Raw genomic sequence first — 25,114 nt, 5'->3', positions numbered from 1 at the left:
TCTATTCCTTACAAAATAATATCTTAAATCTTTTCTATCCTACTGCAAGAAATAATAAAAGCACTCTTATTACATTCCTGAAATCTAATCTGCGTGGTACTATCAAACCAAGGGGGGACAACCTCACCTGTAGTTTAAGTTCAAGCACATCTGGGATAACAGTTTTGTTAAGTTGACGTTGATATTCTTCTTCAAGCTCCTCGTCCATTTCTTTGTATTTGTACGTTTCCTGACATAATTAGTAAAATGGTGCACTACATGTGTTAGTATAAAAAAAAATGGCAAAAAACAAAGTCCAATTGTTCTTTTCAACAAAGTCATATCATTTTTTTTATATTTTTTGAATTAGGAGTCAAACTCGAAAACTTGTTCATAACTTCTAAGAAATCTTTCTGGTGATAATTTTTGTGTGAAAAGGACAACTGGATTTTGATGAAGATTTATAAATTTTTGAATTTTTTATTAAGTGGAGATAATTACACAAAATGGAGGCTTGATACAGTAAACAATACAATGTCACATGTGCGAGCTTGGTTACTCTATTCCTCTTCATTTCTATGATTTTAGTTACACAGTGTGTAATTGTCCTAATACGAGAATTTATTGACCCGATAAATTCCGTATTAGGACAATTGAACACTGTGTAACGAATTTATCCTGATTTTGTTATATAACATATTATTATATTTAAATTCAATATAAGGACAATATCAACCAAATATATTTTAGATATTTAATCTAAAACTGTGAAAAATTAAAATATTAGGACTATGAAGCAATTCATTTTTAATTTTTTATTAGGTCAATGGTATAAGGGAGATAATTCCAATTGACGTAATAAATAAGGGAGATAATTTCTATTGACGTAATAAAAAAATGTACTGAAATTTATTAGGACAATATCAGCCAATCAAATTGAGAGAAATTACTCTAAATCAGGATAAATATTTTTATCCAACAAAAGATTATCAATTATATTCTTTTAATCAATTTCTGTGTCTCTTGCCAAAAAAGTATCATTTTTCAAAATAGTTAAAAGCTACTAATCGGAAAGTAGAATAGTAGGCCACAGACTACAATTAAATTCTCTATTAGTTCTTTAAATGTTTTGTTTCATTAAAAAAATTGCACCGAATCTTTTTTGTCAATTTTTTTGTGTGTGTAAAGTACAGTTCTAGTCCAAAAATATATCCAACATTCAGAAAGATTTTACAAATTTAGCCAATACACATCCATACCCCTATGGACAAGTCAAGAGATGTTCCGAAAACTGTAAATATCACCTTTTTGCACCTGGCCTAATCACTCTTTCCATATCAAAATCAGTTAAAATAAAACATCCAAAAGTTTATTTCAGCTCTCTTCTTTCATTTCCACCGCAGAAAAACTAAGAAATGTATGAGAAAGGGAAAGAAAAAAAATAAAGAAAAAATACACTATAATTAAAGGGAACTATATTCGTGGACAACGAAAAGCCGGATCATTAATTGTGGTCTTGGGCCAGTACTTTTGTTACATAAATATGGGATGTATTATTATGACACTTCAATGCACATGCATCAGGTACTAGCATCATTAATACATGCAAAAATCCTGAAATTTACACACACAAAAACCTGCAAAGTGGCCTTGCACACTTCAGTACTCAATGTGAAATTTACTGTATCTTACCCCATTATAACCCTTATTTAATACCAAAATATAAAATTCTAAGTTTGTGAAAATTAAACTACTTCTTGTGAATATTCTTTTTTTTTATTAATTAAACAAAGCCAATTTAGTGCAAAACATACCACCATTCAATGTGCTGTGTGTGTACAGTGTTAAAAATACACTAGAAATTCTCTTTCTCTTTTTTTTAAAACCTTTTAATTTCATATAAATCTTTTTTAAATATCTTTTCATTTTTAGCTCAAATAACACTTTGAGAAGAATTATACATTTTTAAAGTCAAATAACTGTTAACGATCTTAAAAACTAACAATAACTAAAGTCAAATAACTGTTAACGATCTTAAAAACTAACAATAACTAAAGTCAAATAACTGTTAACGATCTTAAAAACTAACAATAACTAAAGTCAAATAACTGTAAACGATCTTAAAAACTAACAATAACTAAACTGTTAGAAATGTTACGATGTTAATTACTCGTCCACATTTTAAACATATAGGTATTAAAAATGGTGATTGTGTTAAAATACAAATACGGAGGAAACAAATGAACAGAAAAAAATACAATAATAACGTTATCTTACCTCTAGGTGTTTCATCAGCACAGCAACGACAACATTTACCAACACAAACTGGGCCATTAATACAAAGATCACAAAGAATACGGGAGCGATGACAGAGTTCACACAACAATTGGTCAGACAATTGCTAGAGGAGTCACAGTCCTCTCGTAATGTATCCTGCAATAAAAATTGTTTGTTTAAACTCATTTAAGACTCATTATCACTATTTTATGAAATTTTCCTTTGATCTTACTGACTGATAATTTCCATTCTCAGCACAGTAGAGTGTAAGAGTGATATCAAAAATTATTGCTAGAAATAAAGGGATCACATATTGTTGTCAATGAAATTGATAATGTCGTCATAGGAAAAATAGCGATAAACAGATAATCATTGGTCATCTCAAATTGATTGCTTTTCTCACATTCGCCAAAAAATCAATCTTGTTGAGATGACCAAAGATAATCTATAATTATCATATCAATTTTTTCTAAATACTGATACTGAGAAATATCTGACGAAAAATCACATGCTCTATAGGAAACTACCTACAAATAGGAAGTCACTACCTCATAGATTTGAAAATCAGTGACTTGGTACACATCATCTTAAAGTAATAAACCAAGTATCAAAACATACCATAATAGAGAGAGGAGTAAAAGCTAGTTTGGGTTAACCTGGAAAAGCATCAGATTGTTTATTCAATATTTGAAAGGTTTTCAAAAAGCTCTGCAAAGCAAAAGATCTGACATTTTTACTTCAGTGTTTCTGTTGAAAGTGACACACCTACTTTTATAATTTTTGTTATCTTTTCTTTTTAACTTATTTCCCTCTTTTTGTTTACTTCACTTTTTTTCACAGTTTTTAGGGGATTAAAGGGAGGTGCATCCTATACATTATTGCATACTATACACGACCGAATATGGTAGCCATTTAAAATACCTGATATCATCATAAACAATGTTTGATTTTTTTCTTTCAAAAGCCAACAATTTAATTTTGTTTACATACCTTCATAATTCCATTCCAATTGTCTCCAGTGGCTACTCTAAAGAGAGTAAGGAATGCCATACCAAAGTCTTTAAAGTGAGCATGTGATCCTAAACCTTCACATGGATGCTCCTCAGAACACTCTGTAAATACAACAACAATCTTGAGTCATTGATATATGAACAAAATTTTTTTTTCATGAATTTGTCTAAATGCTATGTTAAATTGTTTGATTTGTGTTTATGATCATGAAAAAAAAACTATTTTTCATTGATTCTGTATCATTTTTTTTTTAGAAATATCATTCACGACTTCACAGACTTCAATAATATGTTGCTTAGTCTTCAGTTTTCTATGTTGTTTTTGTTCTATTTTTGTCTGTTCGTCTTTTTCCTTTTTAGCAATGGCATTGTCAGTTAAATATTGATATGTTAGTTTGAATGTCCGACTGGTATCTTTCGCCGCTCTTCTTTATGGTCATATTTACCAAAAATTAAAATTCGACTTTTACCCTTTAATGAAATCAGCAACAGTGTAAAAAGATATTTGTCTCACATATGATATATACACTTTTGTTTACAAAACCTTGGAGTAAAATATCTTTTTCTTCTATGTGAATAAGTTCCGAAAATGATGGGTGATTTAGTATTCCTAAAATGTATTCATTTTGACAGCTAAAAATTCAAACAGATCAATACTGATGTATAACAAATTAATATCTTTAAGGTAGTACCTAACACTACAGGGAGATAACTCTGTAAAATCAGCTCAACGTTTTAATTACATTGTGTTGTTAAGGGAATATTAAGCTTCTCAATGATCAAAATAAGTGTTTGTCAAACTGCTATATAACCAGTGTAATTTTTCTGATAAAACGGTTGGTTCAAATTTTTTGAAATTTTTATATTTTTGTAAAAGGGTCAAAGTAAATACTTTGTCAAAATTTTAAGAAAATCAAACGACCCAAATTAATTTTAGCTAAAGTGTTGGGTACCACCTTAAGAACAAGTAAAGGTGCAAACTTTCTGATTTTAAAAACTTTGCAATTTCTAATGGGCCAGCCAAGAATGTGCCACTCCCGTACATGCTCCAGTTTACATAACTTACCAAGTCTGCCGAACAGTTCAACGCCTAAAGCAGCAAATATAAAGAACAACAGGAAGAACAAGAGGCCCAAGTTTCCCACCTGTGGAAGGGCCTGTATTACTGTGTCTAATAATGCTCGGATACCTTTAGCCATTTTCAGTAACTTCAAAACTACAAAAATAATGCAAATATATTATGCAGCATACAAATATTTTTAACTTTAACTCTATCAGGGCATAGTGGTTTCAAGATAATGCGTTCATAGGTTAAAACAGTTTTTGAGTAGTCATTAGTAACTAAACGATAATAGTTCAAATATAAATAGACCACAGCTTGTACAAGAAATCTTATAGCTGACTATGCGGTATGGGCTTTGCTCATTGTTGAAAGCTGTACTTTGACCTTTAGTTGTTAATTTCTGTGTCATTTGGTCTCTCGTGGAGAGTTGTCTTATTGGCAATCATACCACATTTTCTTTTTTATATTTATCATTTTCTCCCAACACTTCGACTGAAAATATTACTTTCTAGATGAATGACAAACAAAGTTTGTAGGAATGAGTTGATTATTACGATGTTATTTATATAAATCAAATAAACTGCATGTCACATACATTAGAAATAGAACTTATTTGTTTGCACCTGTCCTAAGTCAGGAGCCTGTTGTTCAGCAGTTGTCTTTTGTTTGTGTGGTTCATAAGTGTTTATCGTTTCTCTTTTTTTATATAGATTAGACTGTTTGTTTTCCTGTTTGAATTGTTTCACACTTGCCATTTTGGATGCTTTATAGCTTGTTGTTCGTTGTGAGTCAAGACTCTGTCATGAAGGTCAAAATTTGACCTATAACTGTTAACTTTATAAACATTGTGACTTGGATGTAGAGTTGTCTCCTTGGCACTCATACCACATCCTCTTATCAATACTTATCATTTCTGTAAATTCAGAAATTATTGCAATGTTTTAATTATTGCAAAAAATGCGACTGGGTCATAATCGCAAAAATTTAAATTCACATTTTGAATTTTTTTTTATGAATTTAACAGGATTTTTCTCAATATCGCAAAAATTAAAATTGCATTTTAGTCTAAATTGACAGTCACATTAATATATGCTTGCAATAAATTCTGAATTTCTAGTATTTTAGAATCTGGAACATTTGACCCATTTCATTTCATTTATTCTCTGCTGGTCTCGTTGACAATTACAACACATCTTGTTTTGATATTTTACAATCTCTTATAATTTCTTAAGTGTAAATGCAAACCTCTGGCTATTCTAAGCACTCTCATGACCCTGATGATGGTAGGATTGATGGGAATGACATTGGTTTTCATTTCCTCCAGAATTATTCCAACAACAGATAAAATGACAATGAGGACATCTAACTGGTTCCATCTGAAAAATTATCAAAGGAAACCAGATCAATATCATTCAAAATATAACTTATAACAGTGAAAACATGTGAATCGTGTATCATTGAAAAGTGCTTTGTTTGCTCATTGTGATTATGAGTGATGTGATTAAATTAAAAAAGTTTAAATTTGTTATCAAAAGTTTCCATTTATAAAATTAAATTATAAGCAGAACAAAGTCTCTTTTATTTTGTAATTTACTAATTTCTCTTACAAATGATATTTCTAAGACATATATAATGCAGTGGTTATCGATTGACATCAGAGAGTACTGTAAACGCAGAAACTATAGTGTGCATTTATTGCGATTTCGGCATCTTAGACTAAAATGCGATTTCAATTTTTGCAATATTAAGAAAAATCCTGTTTAATTCATATAAAATATTTCAAAATGCGAGTTTAAATTATTGCGTTTATAACCCTGTTGCATTTTTTGCAATTATTAAAACATAGAATAATTTTTGAATTTACAGTACCATTCAAAAAGACACTAATGACCATCATCATCTTATTGTAAGAAAGACAACTTTCCATTGTTACGTATCATGACATTTTTTTTCTCATTAGGTCTTTTTTTTTTTTTTTTAAATGAAATGGTCATTAAATTGTATGATTCGTAAATGAGAACATTATTATTTTCTACTTTATAAATTTGTTCATGAGAAGAAGCTGGATAATCTTTAAGTTACTGTAAGAGCAAAATTTTTGTGGAGAATTTAATTTTGTTTATTTCCTGGAAAGAATATATTTAAGATTATTCAACCTACACATAATATCACTTCTCATTAGGCCTTTTTTTTTTTTTTTTTTTTTAAATGAAATGGTCATTAAGTTGTATGATTCGTGAATGAGAACATATTATTTTCTACTTTATAAATTTATTCGAAACCACAAAATTAAATCCCCATGAAATCTAATATAAAGACAAAACCATGGAATTTTAATCTGAAGAAAATGAATGTTTCTACAGTATCTTGATTAAATTGCTGTATAAATTGTAACAGTTGAGGTATACATTTGTTTTTAATTTATAAATTCCCATATTATATGAGTAGAAATTCAAAAACTGAAGTCTATACAGCTTTGGCACATACACGCAAGCAAGAAAAGTCTTAGGACATTATTGGAACACAAGAATGTATGTTTTAATTTTTTTTAAGGTTCATATTCATTTTTATTTAGACAAAATCTTTTTTTTTTAAGGTAAGGGTGTAAATTTTTTTTAATTTCTGAAATGTTGACATGTTAAGAATTCAACAGCCCTGGTAAAGAGGAAAGCTTCAGAGTTTTCAGACATTTTGGAAAGGTTAAAAACAGGTGACTTATGTTTAAATTTTGTTTTTGGTAGTTCCACATGCTCTCAATGATTGCAAAATTGAAAAAAAAAATCTTCAGTCATTGTTCATTTACCGTATTCAGTCGTGTCTAGTATGCAGTTATGTAAAGTATGCACCCCTTTTTCATACCCCTAAATCATGAAAAAAAAGTTTAAAAAAAAAAAAAAAGTAGTTCAATGTTAAAATTCTTTGATAGGGACTATACATCCTCTAACCATACGCTGTTATTATATTTACATGGAATGATAGCCAATCAAATCAAACCACACACACACAATTTCCACATTAAATATATTCAGAATTTTGTTTAACAAGATTTTGTTGCAAGATACATCAAACATTGTTTTTTTATAAGCCACAATATCTTCACAAAGTTTAATTTATAAGAGTTATATTAAATATGTACAAAATCTAAAAAAGGTGCAGTTATTTTTGAATTAGTAAAAAATTGTCTGAAAGTGCAATTATGTTTAGTACATAAGAATATGTGTGGGAATAATTCAAAGATAATTTGTAGAGGAAATTTAAAACATGCAATAAAAATAAAAAAAAATGCAGATTTTTACCAAATATGGTAAATTGCAGAAAAGTAACACAGTTTTTTTTCCAATTAAAAGTTGAGTTAATAATAACATTTGAAACACGACACATTACAAATTTTCATCCTGTGTGTAAAAAAAAATACTGAGCTCAAACAAAAAAAATCCAGTTTGACAAGAACTTTTATTAAACCTGATTTTCTAATGCAATAAATCATTAAAATTTGATAAAATTTTCATTGATATAATATTTTAAGAGGAAAAATGACAATCAGAAACAGTCCAAGTAGTTATATAGTTAAATTGAGAATAGTATGTGAAGATTAGGGGAAATACACAGCAAAAAAACAACATGCTATTTACACAGGTAGAAAAATAGGGTTTTTGTATTTTGTGTAAAAACTGTCAAAAGTATTAAGGATATTACACCATTCTTTCACATAATAAATACATTTTTGGTCTTTTTTTCTCAATTTATATCCTCTCTACATTTTCGTCTATAATTTATTAAATACCATTTTACAAAAAAATCTTGGTAAATATGCCATGTCTGTTGACAAGAAAAAAGACAGATTTGCATAGATAGAAAACAAACGACAATAACAATATGAAGCAAATTGGATCCACACAAGTTTTATGTGAAAGAAAAGTGTGTAAATTTGTAAAACAGGGATTAAAGAGCTTGAGTAAAACTGACACAAAGTTTTACCTGCTGTTAATATGAAAAAGACAAAAACAATAGGTTTACTTAAACAAATAAGGGAGACAACTTTCACTTTACACAATAGTTAAGGGAGACAACTTTTAATTTACACAATAGTCAAGGGGAATAACTTTTATCTTCCATAATTATCAAAGGGAATAAATTTAATTTACACACAAAGAAACAATTTTCATGTCACAATGGTCAAGGAAGACATGATGAGAGATATTCAATTTTTGAAACATTTAAGGGAAAAAGTGCCACATTAATGTTCATGGGCAAGATACAGAAATGATGATCATTTGAACACAGTATTTAAAGTTTCTCATATCTATTTTGATTGTCTTAAATTTGAAGTGATTTTTTAAGTTTCAGTTTCAAAACAAATAGCAGTTTATTTTTTTTTCTTTCTTTCTGTTATTGTTGGAAATAACCTCATAATAATTAAAACTTTTACAAAACAAAACAATTTTTTTTAGATTAGAAACACTAAAAATCAAAACCTAAGGTCTTTCTTGGTTAATTTTTGTTCCATAACAAAATTTTTCTCAATGCTTCAAACAAGTTCATCATGCATTGTTAATTTTTTGTAGTATCTTTTACACAATGGTCAAATAAAATGCCAGAGATACTTTTTCCCATGATGCCATTCATGCATTATTTCAATTTTATCCCAAATACCAAATCCCTAATATTTCACCAAAAGATTTTCTTACCTGTCTTTAATGTATCTAAGGAATCCAAGAGCGATTATCTTCATAGTGGCCTCAATAATGAACACACATGTGAAGAAGTAGTTAAAAATCTTCAGCGCAAATTCTAATTCCTGAAAAATTAGAGAATAAATGAAAACAATGTAAAATAACATGAGTTTACTTAAAACTATCAATGCTCTTTCTCTACCTTAATGATGTAACATCGTTTCTTATAGTTGTAAAATTTACTAGCTTAATAGTGGGTCTCATTGTGGTCTAAGGGTGACGCAGGATTGTCGAATTTTTGTAAGCGTGACACATGAAAGTCAAATTATTGTGCCGTGAAAACGGGAAATGAAGTTTAGCGGGACACGAGAAATTACAAAAAAATGAGAATTGCTTACATACATAGTGTAAGCGGGATACGTGAATCTGACAAAACAATAAGCGGGATCCGGGGTTCGTAACCCGCAATGAGACCCCCTTAATAATTGTTTTTTCACTTTGATATCCCCCTTGGTATTATTTGTGTCATGTGCAAAATTTTCTGCATGTTGCATTTCATTCCTTTTATCCCTCATATCAACAATAAATGAATCGTTGAAATCTTATCAAATAAGTTCCTCTTGACTGTACTATGGGAGGAAACTTGATTGTCCTCTGTTCTATATCAACCTCAATATATTCATTTTTCTCTCTCTCAAATTGAAGAGCTCATGTCTCATTAAGTGGCTGTTATTCTATTTAGTATACAACAACAATTATGTTTTTTTACAAATTATTTCTGTTATTAATTGTATTGCTTTGATCGAAAACGGCATTAACACTCTAATAAAGATATATCAACATACCGGTGGCATCATATAGTATTCCATCGCCATGGTGATGACATTTGACCCTATGACCCCTGCTATGGCAAGGTCAAAGTATTTACTGTTGACCACTTGATGAATAACCAGACGACAAGGAGAATAATTTGACCAGTATGCTGGACGGTTCAGTTCTTAATTAAAAAAATAAAAAGTAATTATTAAGTTACAGAATATAAAGATCCAAATTTCTCAAAACAAAGACATTTAATCATCCCTCTATTTATTTTTCTCTGTCTTCCATAAAATAATATTAATTTCCACTTTATATGACTTTTTATAATATTTATCAAAGATTTCTTTAAAATTCAACAAATATGTTATGCCTTTTACAATTGAGAAAAGATAAGAATTTGTTTATTATTTTTATCAGAATAAATTGCTCAATTATACAATGAAATAATGTTTTATTTTCATGAAGTAATAACAAAATATTTTTAAAATCACATGAATGATTCAGAAAAAAAAGAAAAGCATGGAATCAAGAATAAATGTAAATGTCCATGATAGATGGCATGACATGAATAAAGATTACAAGACAATCACCTACCTGTGAGACACATAAAGGGACATAACAAACGAGACAACATAACACTGAGTCTGGCACAATAATGCACACACATGTAAATAATATTTACTATCTATATCAAATGCAGTACTAGTCTATATTGTGAACATTCAAAATCATTCCAATCACATTCAAAATTTTGAAGAGAACAAATTAACTGGGATTTCACCAAAATAATATAAAAATATTTAAAAATCTTATAATGTAAATGAAATTGGTATCCAAATGAAGACCTTAATAATAATTACAAAAAGCAAATGCAAAATTTGTCTTTCAAATTCTATATCATAAACTAATAAAGTCACTAAATTAATAAAAAAAATGTTTAAATTTTTTAAAAGTTCTATTGTAAATACCGTAAAGGGTCATGTATTATGCACATTTATTTAAAAAAAATCAATCTTAGAATTATAATATCTGAATTTTAAACATATCTAATTGTTTTTTTGATCAATTACAACATTTCTATAATTCTAAGTAAAGGCTTTAAAAATACTGATAATAATAAAATAATTAGTGCAAACAACAAATTTCTTGTTAAAATACATCCAAGTAAGTGTTTTAAAAAAAAATATCTTACATACGAGTCGTGAATCCCTTTTCTCTCAATTCAAAAATGTGGCAGAGACTTCAGCTAACTAGATATTGACTACACATATCAATATGTTATTATACAGAAACCACTAGGTAGCTTTTCTCTCACTCTTTTTTTTTTTACAAAAGCAGACTACTGCTATGAAATGCAAATCTGTTTTCAAGCATAGTAAAGCTACAATAAGGCCATAATTTTCGTTATCTGAAAGCAATGATTTCTTTCGACTAATGGAAGGATAAATGAAATGTCCCTTGTAAACTTTTGCAAACAATTTTTACAACAAAAACCACTCTTTTGTTAACCAGGTTCTCTTGTGATTCATAAATTCTTTTGAGCTTGTTAGAAAGAATTTATTTATTGAAATCAAAATGGTTCAAATATATCAGTGCTGTACAGGTAACTTTACTTTGAAGAATTAACGGATTTCTGCTTTAGCCAATTTTTTATAACATTTATTAGTTTTTAATACTTATCTTTATATAAAAAATTCCACAAGAAAAAACTAGTTAACGGTTCCATGGTTTATGTTGTTAAGCTTAGCCCTTCTTAAAAATCCTACATGAATTAGCCTCAAAAGCTCCAGTATAGAGCTCTTAAATTAGCAACTAGCCTGAATTTTGATGTTCAGCTTTCATGAATAAAATGATATGTCAAAATAATATGAAACTGATGCTGTTTGAAGTTTGAGAAATAGCTGCATTCTTATAATAAGTCCACTATAAATTCAGAAATTATTGGGAAAAATGCAACGGGGTTATAATTGCAATACTTTTAATTCGCATTTTAATTTTTTTTATATGAATTAAACAGGATTTTTCTCAATGTCAGCAGAGACATGTATACTTGTCAGAAAGAAAAAAAAATGCATTTTAGTGTAAAATGAAACAATCCAAAAAATAAATGCACACATTATTTCTGAATATATTGTAAAAAGGTAAAGGAAATTGAAAACTTTTTAAAATGTACATAAATTAGTAAAAAATAACTTTTGTTTTAAATAACATTTTTTAATGAAAATATACTAGCTCATATAAGTCAGATAATGTAAATTTTCCAATAAATCTCCAAATTGTTCCCAATTGACCAACTTTTGCATTTACTTAAACCAAGGGTAAAATAAACTTCAACTTATACCTTCTTCTTATAAATTTGGAAAACAATGTTTTAATCTGTAATTTTTTTACAGACTGATCTAATTGAAAAGTAAATATGCTTATTGACGAATATGCAAATTGCACCATGAATCCTGTAATTATGCCTTTTTGTCTATATAAATTTGCATCAAGGAACCTACAGGTTGTAAAGAAGAGAACTTCTCAAAATCAACACTCACAGCTTTTTTTCAGGGGAAATAACTCTAATCTTGATTAGCTTTTTTTCAAGGGAGATAATCTAATCTTATTTATTTACCAACTCCGATTTAGAGGCATTGGAGGGAGTGTTAAAAAATGCAGACATTTCCCAAAACCAGATGTGCATGACAGATGACAGAAATAATAAAGCCAGACTCAGGTACAAACCAAAATCCCCAAAGGGTTCCTCACTCTTTCTCTTTTGTTCCATTTTCTGTGATCTTTTCTTCTGTCGTCTTTCTCTCTCTTCTTTTTCTTGGTCTTCTCGACATTTGTGAAAGTTTTCCACTACAACCCCTACGAACATGTTCAGTACAAAAAAGCCGACCAGCAGCAAGAATGAGATGAAATATATCAGACGCCATTCGTTGTAATTTTCTTTGGGCTGTAATAATCCAAAAGAAAAAATACTTCAGTTTTTGAAATCCACTTGTTTATTTTATGTTTTTTAAATATTGTAAAATGTAAATATGTTTACAAAAGTTTGTTTTTATGTCCATATAAAGATTTGTAAAAAATAAATAAATTTTAAATCCAACATGAGAAATAAATATTAACCAGCAGATTTTGGTGGGGTTTGTTTCACTGAGTTTTAAGTTTTCTGTTTTGTTTTTTGGCACTATTGCTTGTCTGATTGTATTTTTCTTTTTTATCCATGGCATTGTCAGTTTGTTTCGCCTTATGAGTTTGAATGTTCTTATGGTATCTTTCACCCCTCTTAAACAAAATCAACTTTTTTGTACATAAGTAAGGCTGTTAGTTTTCTCGTTTGAATTGTTTTACATTGTCATTTCGGGGCCATTTTATAGTTGACTATGTGATATGGGCTGTGCTCATTGTTGTTGGCCGTACAGTGACCTATAGTGGTTAATTTCTGTGTCATTTTGGTCTGTTGTGGAGAATTGTCTCATTGGCAATCATACCACATCTTCCTTTTTTTTATCTAAAAATAAAAGTAGTAATGATGCACTAATATGAACCCAGAACACTGAAGTAACTATTTTTTTTAAAAACAAAAATATATTTCTAGAATTATGATGAAACAGGGCATGTAAACTCAGCATATTAACAATGCATCAGACGTTTTCTCTTATGAAGTCAAAATTTTAGCAGAACATCTGTGATGACCAGTTATGGACAAACACCAAAAGGTATAATAAACTGACCTGCATGTCCACTCCCACAGCATCTAGACCAGTATACATAATGCTGACCCATCCGTCCTTAGAGGCTAACACAAACAATGCCATAAGGGCCTACAATATAAAATAACAACCAATTCATAATACATTGAAGTACAATATTTAAATCGATTTTTTTAGCACCAAAAATAAGATTTTAATAGGCTTTTTTTCATATTCTGTATTCTTAAAATTATTAATCTTAAAATGCATAAAATATTCAATCAAAGGTGTGCAAAATAAACTTCTTCAGAATTGAAGACTTTATCTAAATTAGACATACTAGTAATCTGTTTTCACAGGTCAACCATGTGGTCTGAGGACACAATTATCAGCCTTTGATTTTCATTGTCTACAAAGGAGTAGGTCCGGTAAGGGCCGATTTTGGCCTCAAATTTCAGGTTCATCCAACGAAAGATTTTGGACACTTTTTAAACACTTAAGTGTCTGTTTGAATTGATTCAATTAGTATATGTGAAAGATTTAAGCTGATTGAGTCATTAAAAACCCTCCGATTGAAGTAAAATTATGAAAAATCTATCAAATATGCAAAAAATCTTCATTTCAGATGGTTTTCGTCAAAAATGAAAGTGGCCGCATCCGTGTTCATCCTCAACCTTTATATATGTTATGTATTATCATCAAATACAACTTACATTTCAATATTATGAATGAAAACGATTGCGGCCACTTTCAATTGAGACAGAAACCGTCTAAAATTTAACTAAAATGCTATAATTGTGAAGATTTCAGTAATTTATCATGACTTTATGATGTTAGTACCCGATATATGTGCATTGTATTGTCAAAAACAGACCATATTTGTGTAGCAGAAGCATTCTACTTTCCAATAAATAGCTAAAGGATTACATTTTCACAATTTTGCAAAACTGCTATATTACGGGCCAAAATGGGGTCTTACTGAACCTACTCCTATAGTCCCTAGTGTGGACACAACACCATTTTTTTTTTCAGACACTTTTCAAATTTATTTTCCTTATATTTTGTGAATGAAATATAAAGCGAGGAGATGAAATACATCTTTAAAAAATTTTGGGTGATGAATTAGATAAAGTAGAGTCAAATTATTCAGTTGAAGCAAGTAAAAACTCTTTTTGAGATTGAGCAGGATGCAATTTTTTAAATTTGAATTCATTTGGGAAAAGAAATGCACTACAAAATAACTGTGTTCTGGGACCAGTTTATTGGTTTGTCCTGATACCAGAGTTTGGTCTAGACAGGCAGGTTTATTATCAACATAAACTTACCTGGCCTAAATCATCAAAGTTATATTTTTGGTTAACCCATTTGTTGTGAAGATCTAATTCACATTCTGTTTTATTAACAACATGTCTCACATTTGGTCCTTTACAATAGTAAAAACTTCCCTTGAAAAGCTGAAAAAAAAATTAATATCATATTTAAATTCAAATTCTGTGAGTTAAGATGTCACTTTTAAAAATATGCTGATTTAGTACATATATCTATCGACGGAATTTGTCAAAATGAGATTTGGCAAAATCAAAAAACATTTATCTATACAAAAACAACAATAATTTCCAATGAGACAACTATAATCTAAAAGAACAAGATTTCAAACAACTTTAGGTCCTCTTTTGGCAAAACACAAAACCCATTTAAAATAGGGGTTCACCCCAACGATTGAAATGCACAAATTAATGTATTTTTTTAATTTATTTTTTTATTTTTTAGAGTTGTTGAAAAACCAACTTACTGTTTAAAAGTTCTGTAAGGTCTATGCTATATGATTGTGTGGTCTGTAATATAATGATCCTGGAGGACTTTAATTTAAGTAAAGTCAGGTTAAACAAGCATTCTAAGAGTATTGCATGGCAAACTATATTCCTATTATCCAAATCAATATCTTTAAGGTGGTACCTAACACTACAGGGAGATAACTCTGTAAAATCAGCAGAACGTTTTAATGACGTTGTGTTCATTAGGGAATATTAAGCTTCTCAATGATCAAAATATGTGTTTGTCAAACTGCTATATAACCAGTGTAATTTTTCTGATTAAACGGTTGGTTCAAATCTTTTGATTTTTTTTACATTTTTTTTAAAGGGTCAAAGTAAATACTTATCAAATTTTGAAGAAAATTAAACGATCCAAATTAATTTTAGTTAAAGTGTTAGGTACCACCTTAAGCATGAAGAAAAGTGTGGAAAACTGATTTGCTGGACTGACAGACAGATGGACAGACAGACTGACAGACAGATGGACAGGATGTAAACCTAAAGTCAACTTAAGACTCTGTCGGTAGGGGTCTAATAACTTCATTCTTACCTGAACACCTAATATTCCAAAGATAATGAAAAATGTACAGCAGATGAGAACAATATTTCCGATTGGTCGTAATGATGACAATAATGTTTGTACAACCAGTTTAAGACCTGGCGCCCTGCTAATTACCCTGAAATGGAGAATTCACAAATATACATTTAGTCGATAAAACATCATTAAAAAGTGTAATATACTTGATTTGTATATAGTTGTTGGAAACATAGTCTTGTACATATATCATAACAGAATCACACAGGTGATCTAGGATGATGTTTGTAAATAGTATAATCATCTGTATCCTATGTATCATATTTCATTAGCATGCCTTCGCTCTCTCTCTCTCTCTTTACAACTGTATGCTAAGGTAGTAATACACAACCATACTTAGAGCAGTAAAATTGAATTTTAGAAACAATTTCGTCCCCAAGGACAATCAAAAAGTTATAATAAGAAATCATCATATAATGTTTTTATGGTAAGAAGCTTTTATGTTGTGTTTTTTGTACTATTGTTTGGCTATTGATATTTTTTTTTAGCCATGGTGTTGTCCGTTTATTTTTGACATATAAATTTGAATGATCCTCTCGTATCTTTGCCCCTCTTTAACTAAAACATGTTTCAAGCATAAAACTGATAAAGAATAGTACACTGGAAATAAAATAATTTAACACATGAACGATTTTTGGTGTTAAGTATATATAAGACTCACCTGAGAGGTCTCAATGTTCGTAGTAATCGGAAAACACGAAGAATTCCAAAGATTCTTGGACTGCTTGCTGCTGACAAGGATATAAATATATCGGTCAAGGAAATAAGCACTAGGAACCCGTCCATCACATTCCATCCACTTTTTAAATAGGCATGTTTACCGATTAGTAATCCTTTTGCTGATACCTTGATTGTCATTTCCAAGGCAAATATAAAAGTAAAGCCGTAATTTGAATAGTTGAGGAACTGTCTCTCCTGCAAAAAAGAAAACAAATTAGGATGTTTACTATTTACATTTTCAAACTTTTCTTCAACTATTATCACACCTTGCTATTATGCATCAACTTAGGCTTCAAGAGCATTAAATAATACATAACCATAGAAAGTTTCTGATGAAACAATGGATAGATAGATGGACAAGGCCAATGTTATATGTGACCTCTGGAATTAGACTATTTACCAGGTTTGTAATAACATTAGCAACATGACGAGTGCCACATGTTGAGCAGGATCTGCTTACCCTTACAGAGCTCCTGAGATCACCCCCAGTTTTTGGTGGGTTTTGTGTTGCTTAGTGCTTAGTTTTCTATGTTTTGTCTTGTGTACTTTTGCTTGTCTGTTGTTTTTTTTTCTTTTTTAGCCATGACATTGTCAGTTTATTTTCAATCTATGATTTTTAATGTCCCTCTGGTATCTTTTGCCCCTCTTTTATAAGCCCTCAAAATTAGTATAAAATAATATAATAATATTTTTAAGTATTAAAAAGACAGAAAAGAAAGAAAGAGAGAAATAATTGTGTAGATTTTTCTATTTACTTTCTAATATTAATTACATGTTTATCAAAACAAGTTATCTCTCTTTCTACAAATGCCAGTACATTTTATAATTTTATTAAAGAGTTAATTTTGACAAATCTTTGACAGATATATACATTGTGTAAACATTGGCAATCATACCCCATCTTCTTTTTTATATTGTTGACTTACTTTAGATTTAGGAGGTATATCAGGTCGTTCCATAGCTAATGTGATACAATTCAAAGCAATAAAAAATAACACAGAGTTGTCAAACCATTTCTGAGCCATCCAATGGTGTAAAAATTTTCTAAAACTGTAAAAAAAAAAATAATAAAAAGAAGCATTAGTTCCAACCTTTTTACATTTTATATAACAATAAAGTCAACAGAAAAACTTGTTTAGCCAAATTATCTTGAAAATTATCTTCCTCATCAAACAGATCTTTACATTGTGGAATCATAAACAACTTTTCCAAACAGTTGTTTAAAAAATGGTAATGGATATGTGTCCATGATTCATGAAAATCTAGTGATCCCATGTAAATTTGGCAGTACTGCACAAGATATTTTCATGATAAAATTAGCCCCTAATAGTAGTTATGTATTTGATTATAAGTTTGATCTATCAAAATAATAACTGTGGATTCATTATCATTATTTGTTGGAAACCAATTTTCGTGGATTTTAAAGAAAATATATAATATCTTTTCATATCTGAAAATGTAGTCAAAATAATAAATGGAAGGATTTTTTGTTAAACGAATAACATATTTTCAATAGACTTTAATTTGTGTACAGTGATTGGCAAAACTACAATATAAAATATCCATGAAGATGCAAATTTTCAGCAATCTACAAAATTGATACCTACGAAAATAAATGAATCCACATGATAGAGATTTTACAACTGCCCTGAAAATCTGTATAAATCTTCATATTATGTGTAAATAGCTTTATCCAACATACCAGTTAGTTGGACTAAGGATATATAATGCATATTCTTCTCTTGTTTTGAAGCAGCCTTTTGGTTCTGGAAACCAGGAGCATGAACAATTCTGAAAAGAAATAATCAGAAAAATAGTTCAGTAACGATTGAAACAATGCTAAAGAAAGAACTCTAATATTGTGCCCTTAAGAAATATTCTCTTTGTCATTTAACTGTTATATTGCTTTATTTGCTGGGGAATGACACGAAAATTACCTTCTGTTTTAATTAGTAAAAATAAATTGTGTGTGTTGCCATCTAAAGATATCCGAAAATTGTACAAATTCAATTTAGTATCGGAATATGTGATATCCACCAGAGACCTAATGACATGAGTTAAGCAATTTTAGGTCAGGGTTTGTATGTTTGATGCTTATGATACTTTATAACCAAGTCTGTTTTACTGTCAAACTATTTGTACTTATCATTACTTATATATACTTTTAGACTTGCTGTGGCTTATTAACAGAAATGACGATGGTGCATTTAATCCATTTAAAAGCAATATATCACCTTTACAGAAAAAAGTTACTGCCAAAAAGTAGTATAAATACAAATGAATATACCGGTATACAGTGATCTTAACCTTTATTAAATGAAAAAAATAAACGCTTCTGTATGATGCTCTCATAACCTCAACTTTTGTAGTAAACATTAATGTTAAAAAACTCCGTACCATATGCAGTTAATTGAGGAAACTTTATAAAAAAAATACAAAATCGTGCATGAAGCTTAACTCAAAATAACATTACATACTGTTTCATCCATAGCATCTGGGTCTTCCTCGTCTTCAACGTCAGATATATGTTGGGTATTAGCTTCACCAGTTGGTGATTCAGATAGATTATTCTGTTTATAATCCTCCTTAACACCAGTCATGGAAGACAAAGAGTTCATGGTACGACGACTAGTAAAAGAGTTCTGACGACTCAGATATATTGAGTTGCAGACGCTTTGTGTGCTGCTGACTGAATTGTTACGAATTTTTAATGAGTTACGAGGTGATGGAAATGGCTGACGCTTTATGGAGTTTTGCGGACTTAATGTTCGTTGGTTGTTTAACGGCAAATGGCCATTGCAATCTAGCCGACTGAAACGAAATAGAAATTTATAATTACTTATATTTTTTTCAAATCATATTTTAAGACAAGAAATCAATATTTGTGACTCACATTTCACCAAAACACATGCAAGTGTATTTTTTTACAATGATCAATTTAAACTGAATTTTAACCATATTTCTTTGAACCATATTAAAATAAATTTTTGGTTATAACAATCTGCACTATTTTAATTTTACATAATTTCATTAAATCTTCAAACAACTGGGAGGTTTAGCTATCTACAAAACCAGGTTAAACCCATTTTTCTTCGGAAAATGCCTATACCAAGTGAATAGTATGACTTTGAATTGTGATGCAGGATTTTGTCAGGTTTTATCTCCCCTGTTTTGAATTTACCTTGGTATTTTTGTAGATATTTTTTTTACCACGGAACATAAGATATAAGGACATATATACCTGTTTGGAATGGGTGTACATGGTATGAATACATCATCGTCATAATAATCTACGCTTTGAGATTTACCACACTCCTGTACCAGACATCTTCTCTCTCCATCACGACTTCTCCTGCCTCGCCAACTATTATTTCTGCTTCCGTAACTGTAGGATCTACATAGACCAGGTGACCTTGAAATTGGGCGGGGTGATCCACGAGGTGAAGGTCTGGGAGATGGACGGGGTGAAGCTCTTGGTGAAAGACGCGGTGATGATCTTAAGCTAGCGTTGGACTGCAAAAAAAAATAATAATAGACATTGTGCTGACAAATATGTTAGCATTAGATTAAAATAGCAATCAAATTAATATAACTGAGGGTGGATTAAACTTTTATGGAGAATTTAACATAAAATTTCTCTTGGTTTTAATCTTAGTTCATTTGATTATCTGAGTTTACAAGAAAATGGATCAACATCTTTATTTACCGGGTTGCTTTTCTTATTCAAGTATCTGTCAGTCTTACTTTGTATTTTGTCAGTCTTACTCTGTATTTTCAAACTATTTAGCACCAGTAGAATTTTTCATATTAGAGGTTTTTGACTCCAGACATAACTACTCTGTTAAAGGACATTCTGGTATTCCATCAAGTAAGCAGAACTAAAGAAGAACTGACAATTGGCATAATTTTGAGGAAAATAAACTGTTTTCTGATAATTTTGCTGAGTCAGAAGAAATATGAAAAAATGTCATGCTTTGAAGGGGAAGGTTACCTGTTGAAAAATTATTTATTCTTGAGTTAAAATGAGGAAATAAGAAATTAGTGTATTGCAATGAAAATAACTTACAGTAGATGATGAATGTACAGACAGAGTGTCCATCTGAACCTGAGGGTGGACACATAATGTCACTTTGTTGTAATCTTTGTTAGGATTTTCGTTAGGTGATCCCTGGGGTGTGGGCATGGGTGTGGCTGCTGTATGTGTGATGATTGGTGGGGCGATATCAGGTGCCTGACCAGTTCTGTTGGCGTTATCCTCCTTTATAACTGGACACAAAGCTAACATTTTTTCTGCAAAAGTAACTGAATTACATTATATATTTGTTAGCTGAATGTAGATTTTTCGTGATATGATGACATATGAAGTACTGTAGACCAACTAATTTTCAAAAGTAGAAAAATAATATTTAGAATATGTCTTTTAAATCTGCTCTTATATAAATACATGAAGAAAATAAATGAATCAGGAAAATAAATTGTTGTGCAGTCAAATAGACACTGGCTTTACATGAAATGAAGTATTAGTGAAAATAAGTTGGTTCACAGCAAGTAGCCGATTTGTTGTTATTTTCATTACAAAATGACGGATAACATACTTCATTTGGCAATTAAACTTTAAAGTTGTATTCAAATCAAACATTAACAAGAAATCATGAATTGTTTGTTTCATTCAGTAAAAAGAAACATTTCTTTACAAGTTTTTTTATTCCTTTGTCAATTTCTTTCACAATGATGCAAGAGTAATGAGACGCTTTTCCTTAATTTTCTTGAATCACAATAGGAATTATTTGACATAAAAGACCAAAAGTGACTGATTTGCAAATTTGATAAATTCAAATAGCATCAAATAATGGATGCTTTTTGGTAATAAAATACATGAACTCAAACTTTGTGTACTACATGTGCACACTTTTCAGCAGAACTGTAGCTCTTATGGTCCTTACAGTGTGGAAATTGTCAAAAAAAAGTTCACATGGTCTTTAAGAGCTACGTTTCTGCAGCTAATACACACTATACGCCAAACATCATACTTTCACAATTTATTTTCATGTGTTTTAATATTTATTGACTATCAAATTCAGAACCCCCCCCCAAAAAAAAAATAATAAGTCTGCCATGTAGTTGTGAACAAAAATAAAGAAATTGAAGAAGGCCAATGGTTGAAACATCTTAAAAATTGCTTTAATATTACAATAATGTAAAGTATGTTCCCTATTGAAATTTTTAAAACAAGGTGTTAAATTAAGTACAAACCTTTTTCTTTATTATTAATTTTGATCTGAGCAATATCTACTGCCTTGATTTTAATGGTCTGATTTTTCTCCTCGTTGTTGTTGGTCTCAGCAAGGAAGGCTTCTATTTCTTTCTGACGTTGTTCTTTCATTTTCTTCTTTTCTTCCTCCTAGAAAAGAAAAAAATATAACATTTCAACATGTAAAATAAATACAAATAAATTCATCACACATACCAGGCTTTAAATTGTGTAGGCTGGACTTGCGTTTCGTTTGCAAAATGATCATCAGTGACGCTAAAATCAAAGAATTTCTAAAAGTCAAATTAAATTCAAAGTTAAACTGGGTATTACAGACCCAAAATTCTGATAGGATTTGCTAAAAACAGCAATGGCAATATATCCCAGGGGTAGAAAATCTTTAGTTTTTTAAGTCGAAATTTTTTAAAAATTTTGTTAACTTATAATTTATTATTATGACCATATCAATGGTAATGAAAGTCAATACCAAAATAAACAGTGTGGTATGGGCTTTGCTCATGGTTGAAGGCTGTTTGGTGACCTATAGCTGTTAATTTCTATGTCATTTGGTCTCTTGTGGAGAGTTGTATCATTTGCAATCATACCACATCTTCTTTTTTATAGTTATTTAGATAGAAAATTGAGGTGGTACCTAACACTACAGGGAGATAACTCTGTAAAGTCAGCTAAATTTTTTAATTACCTTGTGTTGTTAAGGGCATATTAAGTTTCTTAATGACCAAAATTGGTGTTTATCAAACTGCTATATAACCAGAGTAATTTTTTTTTAAATGGTTGGTTAAAAATTTTTGAAATTTTTATATTTTTGTTAAAGTGTCAAAGTAAATACTTAGTCAAAATTTTATGATAATTAAACGAGCCAAATTAATTTTAGTGAAAGTGTTGGGTTACCACCTTAAATGAATTTCTTCTAATTAATGATATCAACTACTTGCCTCATGTGAAAATCCTTCCACCAGAATGGCAACTAAGAGGTTAAAGAGAACATAGTTCCCAAAGGTCATCAAGGCAATGAAATAGAGTGAAGCCCAGGCTGACGTGGTCTCCATACCATTGTAAAGGACTGTATTCCAATCCTCTTGAGTTAGAACCTAGTTAGAAGAAAAAGTTTTTTCAGATTAATGATTTCTGTATGATATTGGATATAGACCATAATACATTTCACCTCGCATAGCTTTCGAATAAAAAAAAATCATAAACATATTTTTTCAATGTACTCATTTTGAAAATGAACATTTTTCAACGTTTTCATTCCATTATACCATTATACAAATTTGAAATCTGATAGAAAATTTAAAAGGGTATATTATCGTTCTACTGTCCTTTCAATAAAATACTTTTCAAATAATACATTTCTACAAAAGAGTCTATATGAAGTACACAATTATTTTCAATTTTTAGATTCCGATCATTTTAATATGTTAAGATTGTCACAACATTCTGCAAAGAATAACTTTAGTTTTGAAAAGTGTTTCAACTTGCACAAGTATACATTTATATAAGTATTAAATGGGCAATAGAAAACAATTTTTCAGTTTTTCTAATATATTTTAGAGGCCCAAGAACCCCTAACATTGCATTAATTTGAAAACATATAATATAAAATAACAAAATTCTCAAATTCAAGGTATTTTTTTCTCTGATTCATGAATCTGGTTTTCAACACCTCAACAGAGGAGCAAAATTGAAGGAACTAATAAAGTTTCCTTTTGAATTAAAAAATTGTCTGTTCCAGTGGCAGTAATTTTTCTGTCCCAGATTAACTTCACAATTGAAACTAATACAACAGTTCATGATACATTAAACTTGACTATAAACAGCTGTTAGTAACTGTAAAAAATAATGGCAGTCTTTCTCAACTCAACCTGGACTGTCACGAACTGGACTTTACACACTGATTCACACAGCAGTCTCTCACAGTTCCCATAAACAAACCCCATATTATTAGTGTGTAAATCATGGTTTACTGACAGTCCAGGTAAAAATTGTAATAACTGCTGAATTCTCTCACAGTTGAAAACTTTCTGGACAGAAAAAGACAGCCACTGTGAATGACAGGCAGTAATTTCTGGGTGTTGACAATGCTTACATTTGTCCATTTTTTAAAAGCTAATAAGAAAGTTCATCATAAATGAGCTATTTATAAAATCCATTCAGAATGTTCACCATGAAACATTATTATTACTGGTAACTAAAAGATAAATCTATATAAAACTTTAAAACATATCACAAATATTACATTTACAACATAGACAACAATTGAAAGCACATGCAGGGATTATGTACAACATTTAACATACAAACATGCACAAATCGTGAATGTCATACCTCAAAATATAAACTATAATTTCAATTTTCTACTCTTATTTGTGTTATTTTCTTGTAAACAGAATAACATTTACTTGTCTGAATAATGAAAAGATTCCTCTTAAATGCATAAAAGACTTCTTGAAAAATTTCATTTTTTCCTATTTTTCCTTCAATGATGTGCCTTGCTTTCAATACATCTATTCTTAACTCTTTGGTTTTTTGTGACAATATTTTCAACTGACTATATTTCTGCATTGGTAATTAAGCAAAATTCAGAACATCAAACAGTTAAAATAAGGATGAAAACAGCTGCAGCATACATTCACTTTTTCATCTATCTTTTTCGTCTTATTTGTTCACCATATGTTTTCATGATCTCACGAATAGTCCTTTTTTAATATTATGAATACCCACCAGAAAAAAACTTGGTGTAGTGAAGAAGACCATTCCTAAATCTTACATCTCTATTTTTAAAACTTTCGATTTTTTTCCATATGCATTATAGGTGGCCAAGGGAGAGAACCTAATTTCATCAAAGGGAGGTAATCGGTGCATAATGGAAATGATTTGTCATAAACCAGTGCCCAGGTAAAATTAATAAACATTCGTAAAATAAATTATTAAACAACTAAATTCCTAATTTTCATACAGGGAAATAATATCTTTTAATTATTTTAATTCTGAATCAGATTATTATACAAGCAATTTTCATCAAGCAAAGCAAATTTTTAAATAAATTAAATTTAGAAAAATTTTTAAATATTTTTTTTTCTTCATTTTTTTTCTTTTTTCAGTCTAACATCATCAAAAGATTTTAAAACTAAATATTTACAAAAGCTAAATATATACAAGTTGAAGAGTTCAAAAGCATCCAGTAATAATAATAATATTCAGAGGAC

At 29.7% G+C, this 25,114-nt stretch overlaps 1 protein-coding gene across 3 annotated transcripts in view; it reads right to left on the bottom strand.

Moving 5' to 3' along the window:
* Positions 1–25,114, bottom strand: part of LOC139489760 (voltage-dependent T-type calcium channel subunit alpha-1G-like) — a 160,050-nt gene that overhangs the window by 11,893 nt on the left and 123,043 nt on the right. Inside the window, exons 14-32 of one of the 3 annotated variants that reach the window (XM_071276549.1) lie at positions 22,841–22,996; positions 21,887–22,034; positions 20,700–20,923; positions 19,875–20,146; positions 19,111–19,444; positions 18,336–18,424; positions 17,560–17,683; positions 16,575–16,828; positions 15,869–15,995; positions 14,830–14,958; positions 13,547–13,636; positions 12,549–12,765; positions 9,848–9,999; positions 9,018–9,127; positions 5,575–5,705; positions 4,333–4,482; positions 3,247–3,368; positions 2,257–2,412; positions 128–229 (exon numbers count right to left, since the gene is read on the bottom strand). In XM_071276549.1, coding sequence (XP_071132650.1) covers positions 128–229; positions 2,257–2,412; positions 3,247–3,368; positions 4,333–4,482; positions 5,575–5,705; positions 9,018–9,127; positions 9,848–9,999; positions 12,549–12,765; positions 13,547–13,636; positions 14,830–14,958; positions 15,869–15,995; positions 16,575–16,828; positions 17,560–17,683; positions 18,336–18,424; positions 19,111–19,444; positions 19,875–20,146; positions 20,700–20,923; positions 21,887–22,034; positions 22,841–22,996 — 3,087 coding nt within the window. Of the gene's footprint in view, positions 1–127; positions 230–2,256; positions 2,413–3,246; positions 3,369–4,332; positions 4,483–5,574; positions 5,706–9,017; positions 9,128–9,847; positions 10,000–12,548; positions 12,766–13,546; positions 13,637–14,829; positions 14,959–15,868; positions 15,996–16,574; positions 16,829–17,559; positions 17,684–18,335; positions 18,425–19,110; positions 19,445–19,874; positions 20,147–20,699; positions 20,936–21,886; positions 22,035–22,840; positions 22,997–25,114 lie in introns of all 3 variants that reach the window. The other 2 variants (XM_071276550.1, XM_071276551.1) reach the window with 2 other exon arrangements.

This window comes from Mytilus edulis, chromosome 9 (assembly GCF_963676685.1).
Source record: "Mytilus edulis chromosome 9, xbMytEdul2.2, whole genome shotgun sequence".
Lineage (NCBI taxonomy): Eukaryota > Metazoa > Mollusca > Bivalvia > Mytilida > Mytilidae > Mytilus > Mytilus edulis.
Note: the sequence above shows the minus strand (reverse complement) of the source record. Positions and strands in the feature narration are given on the sequence as shown.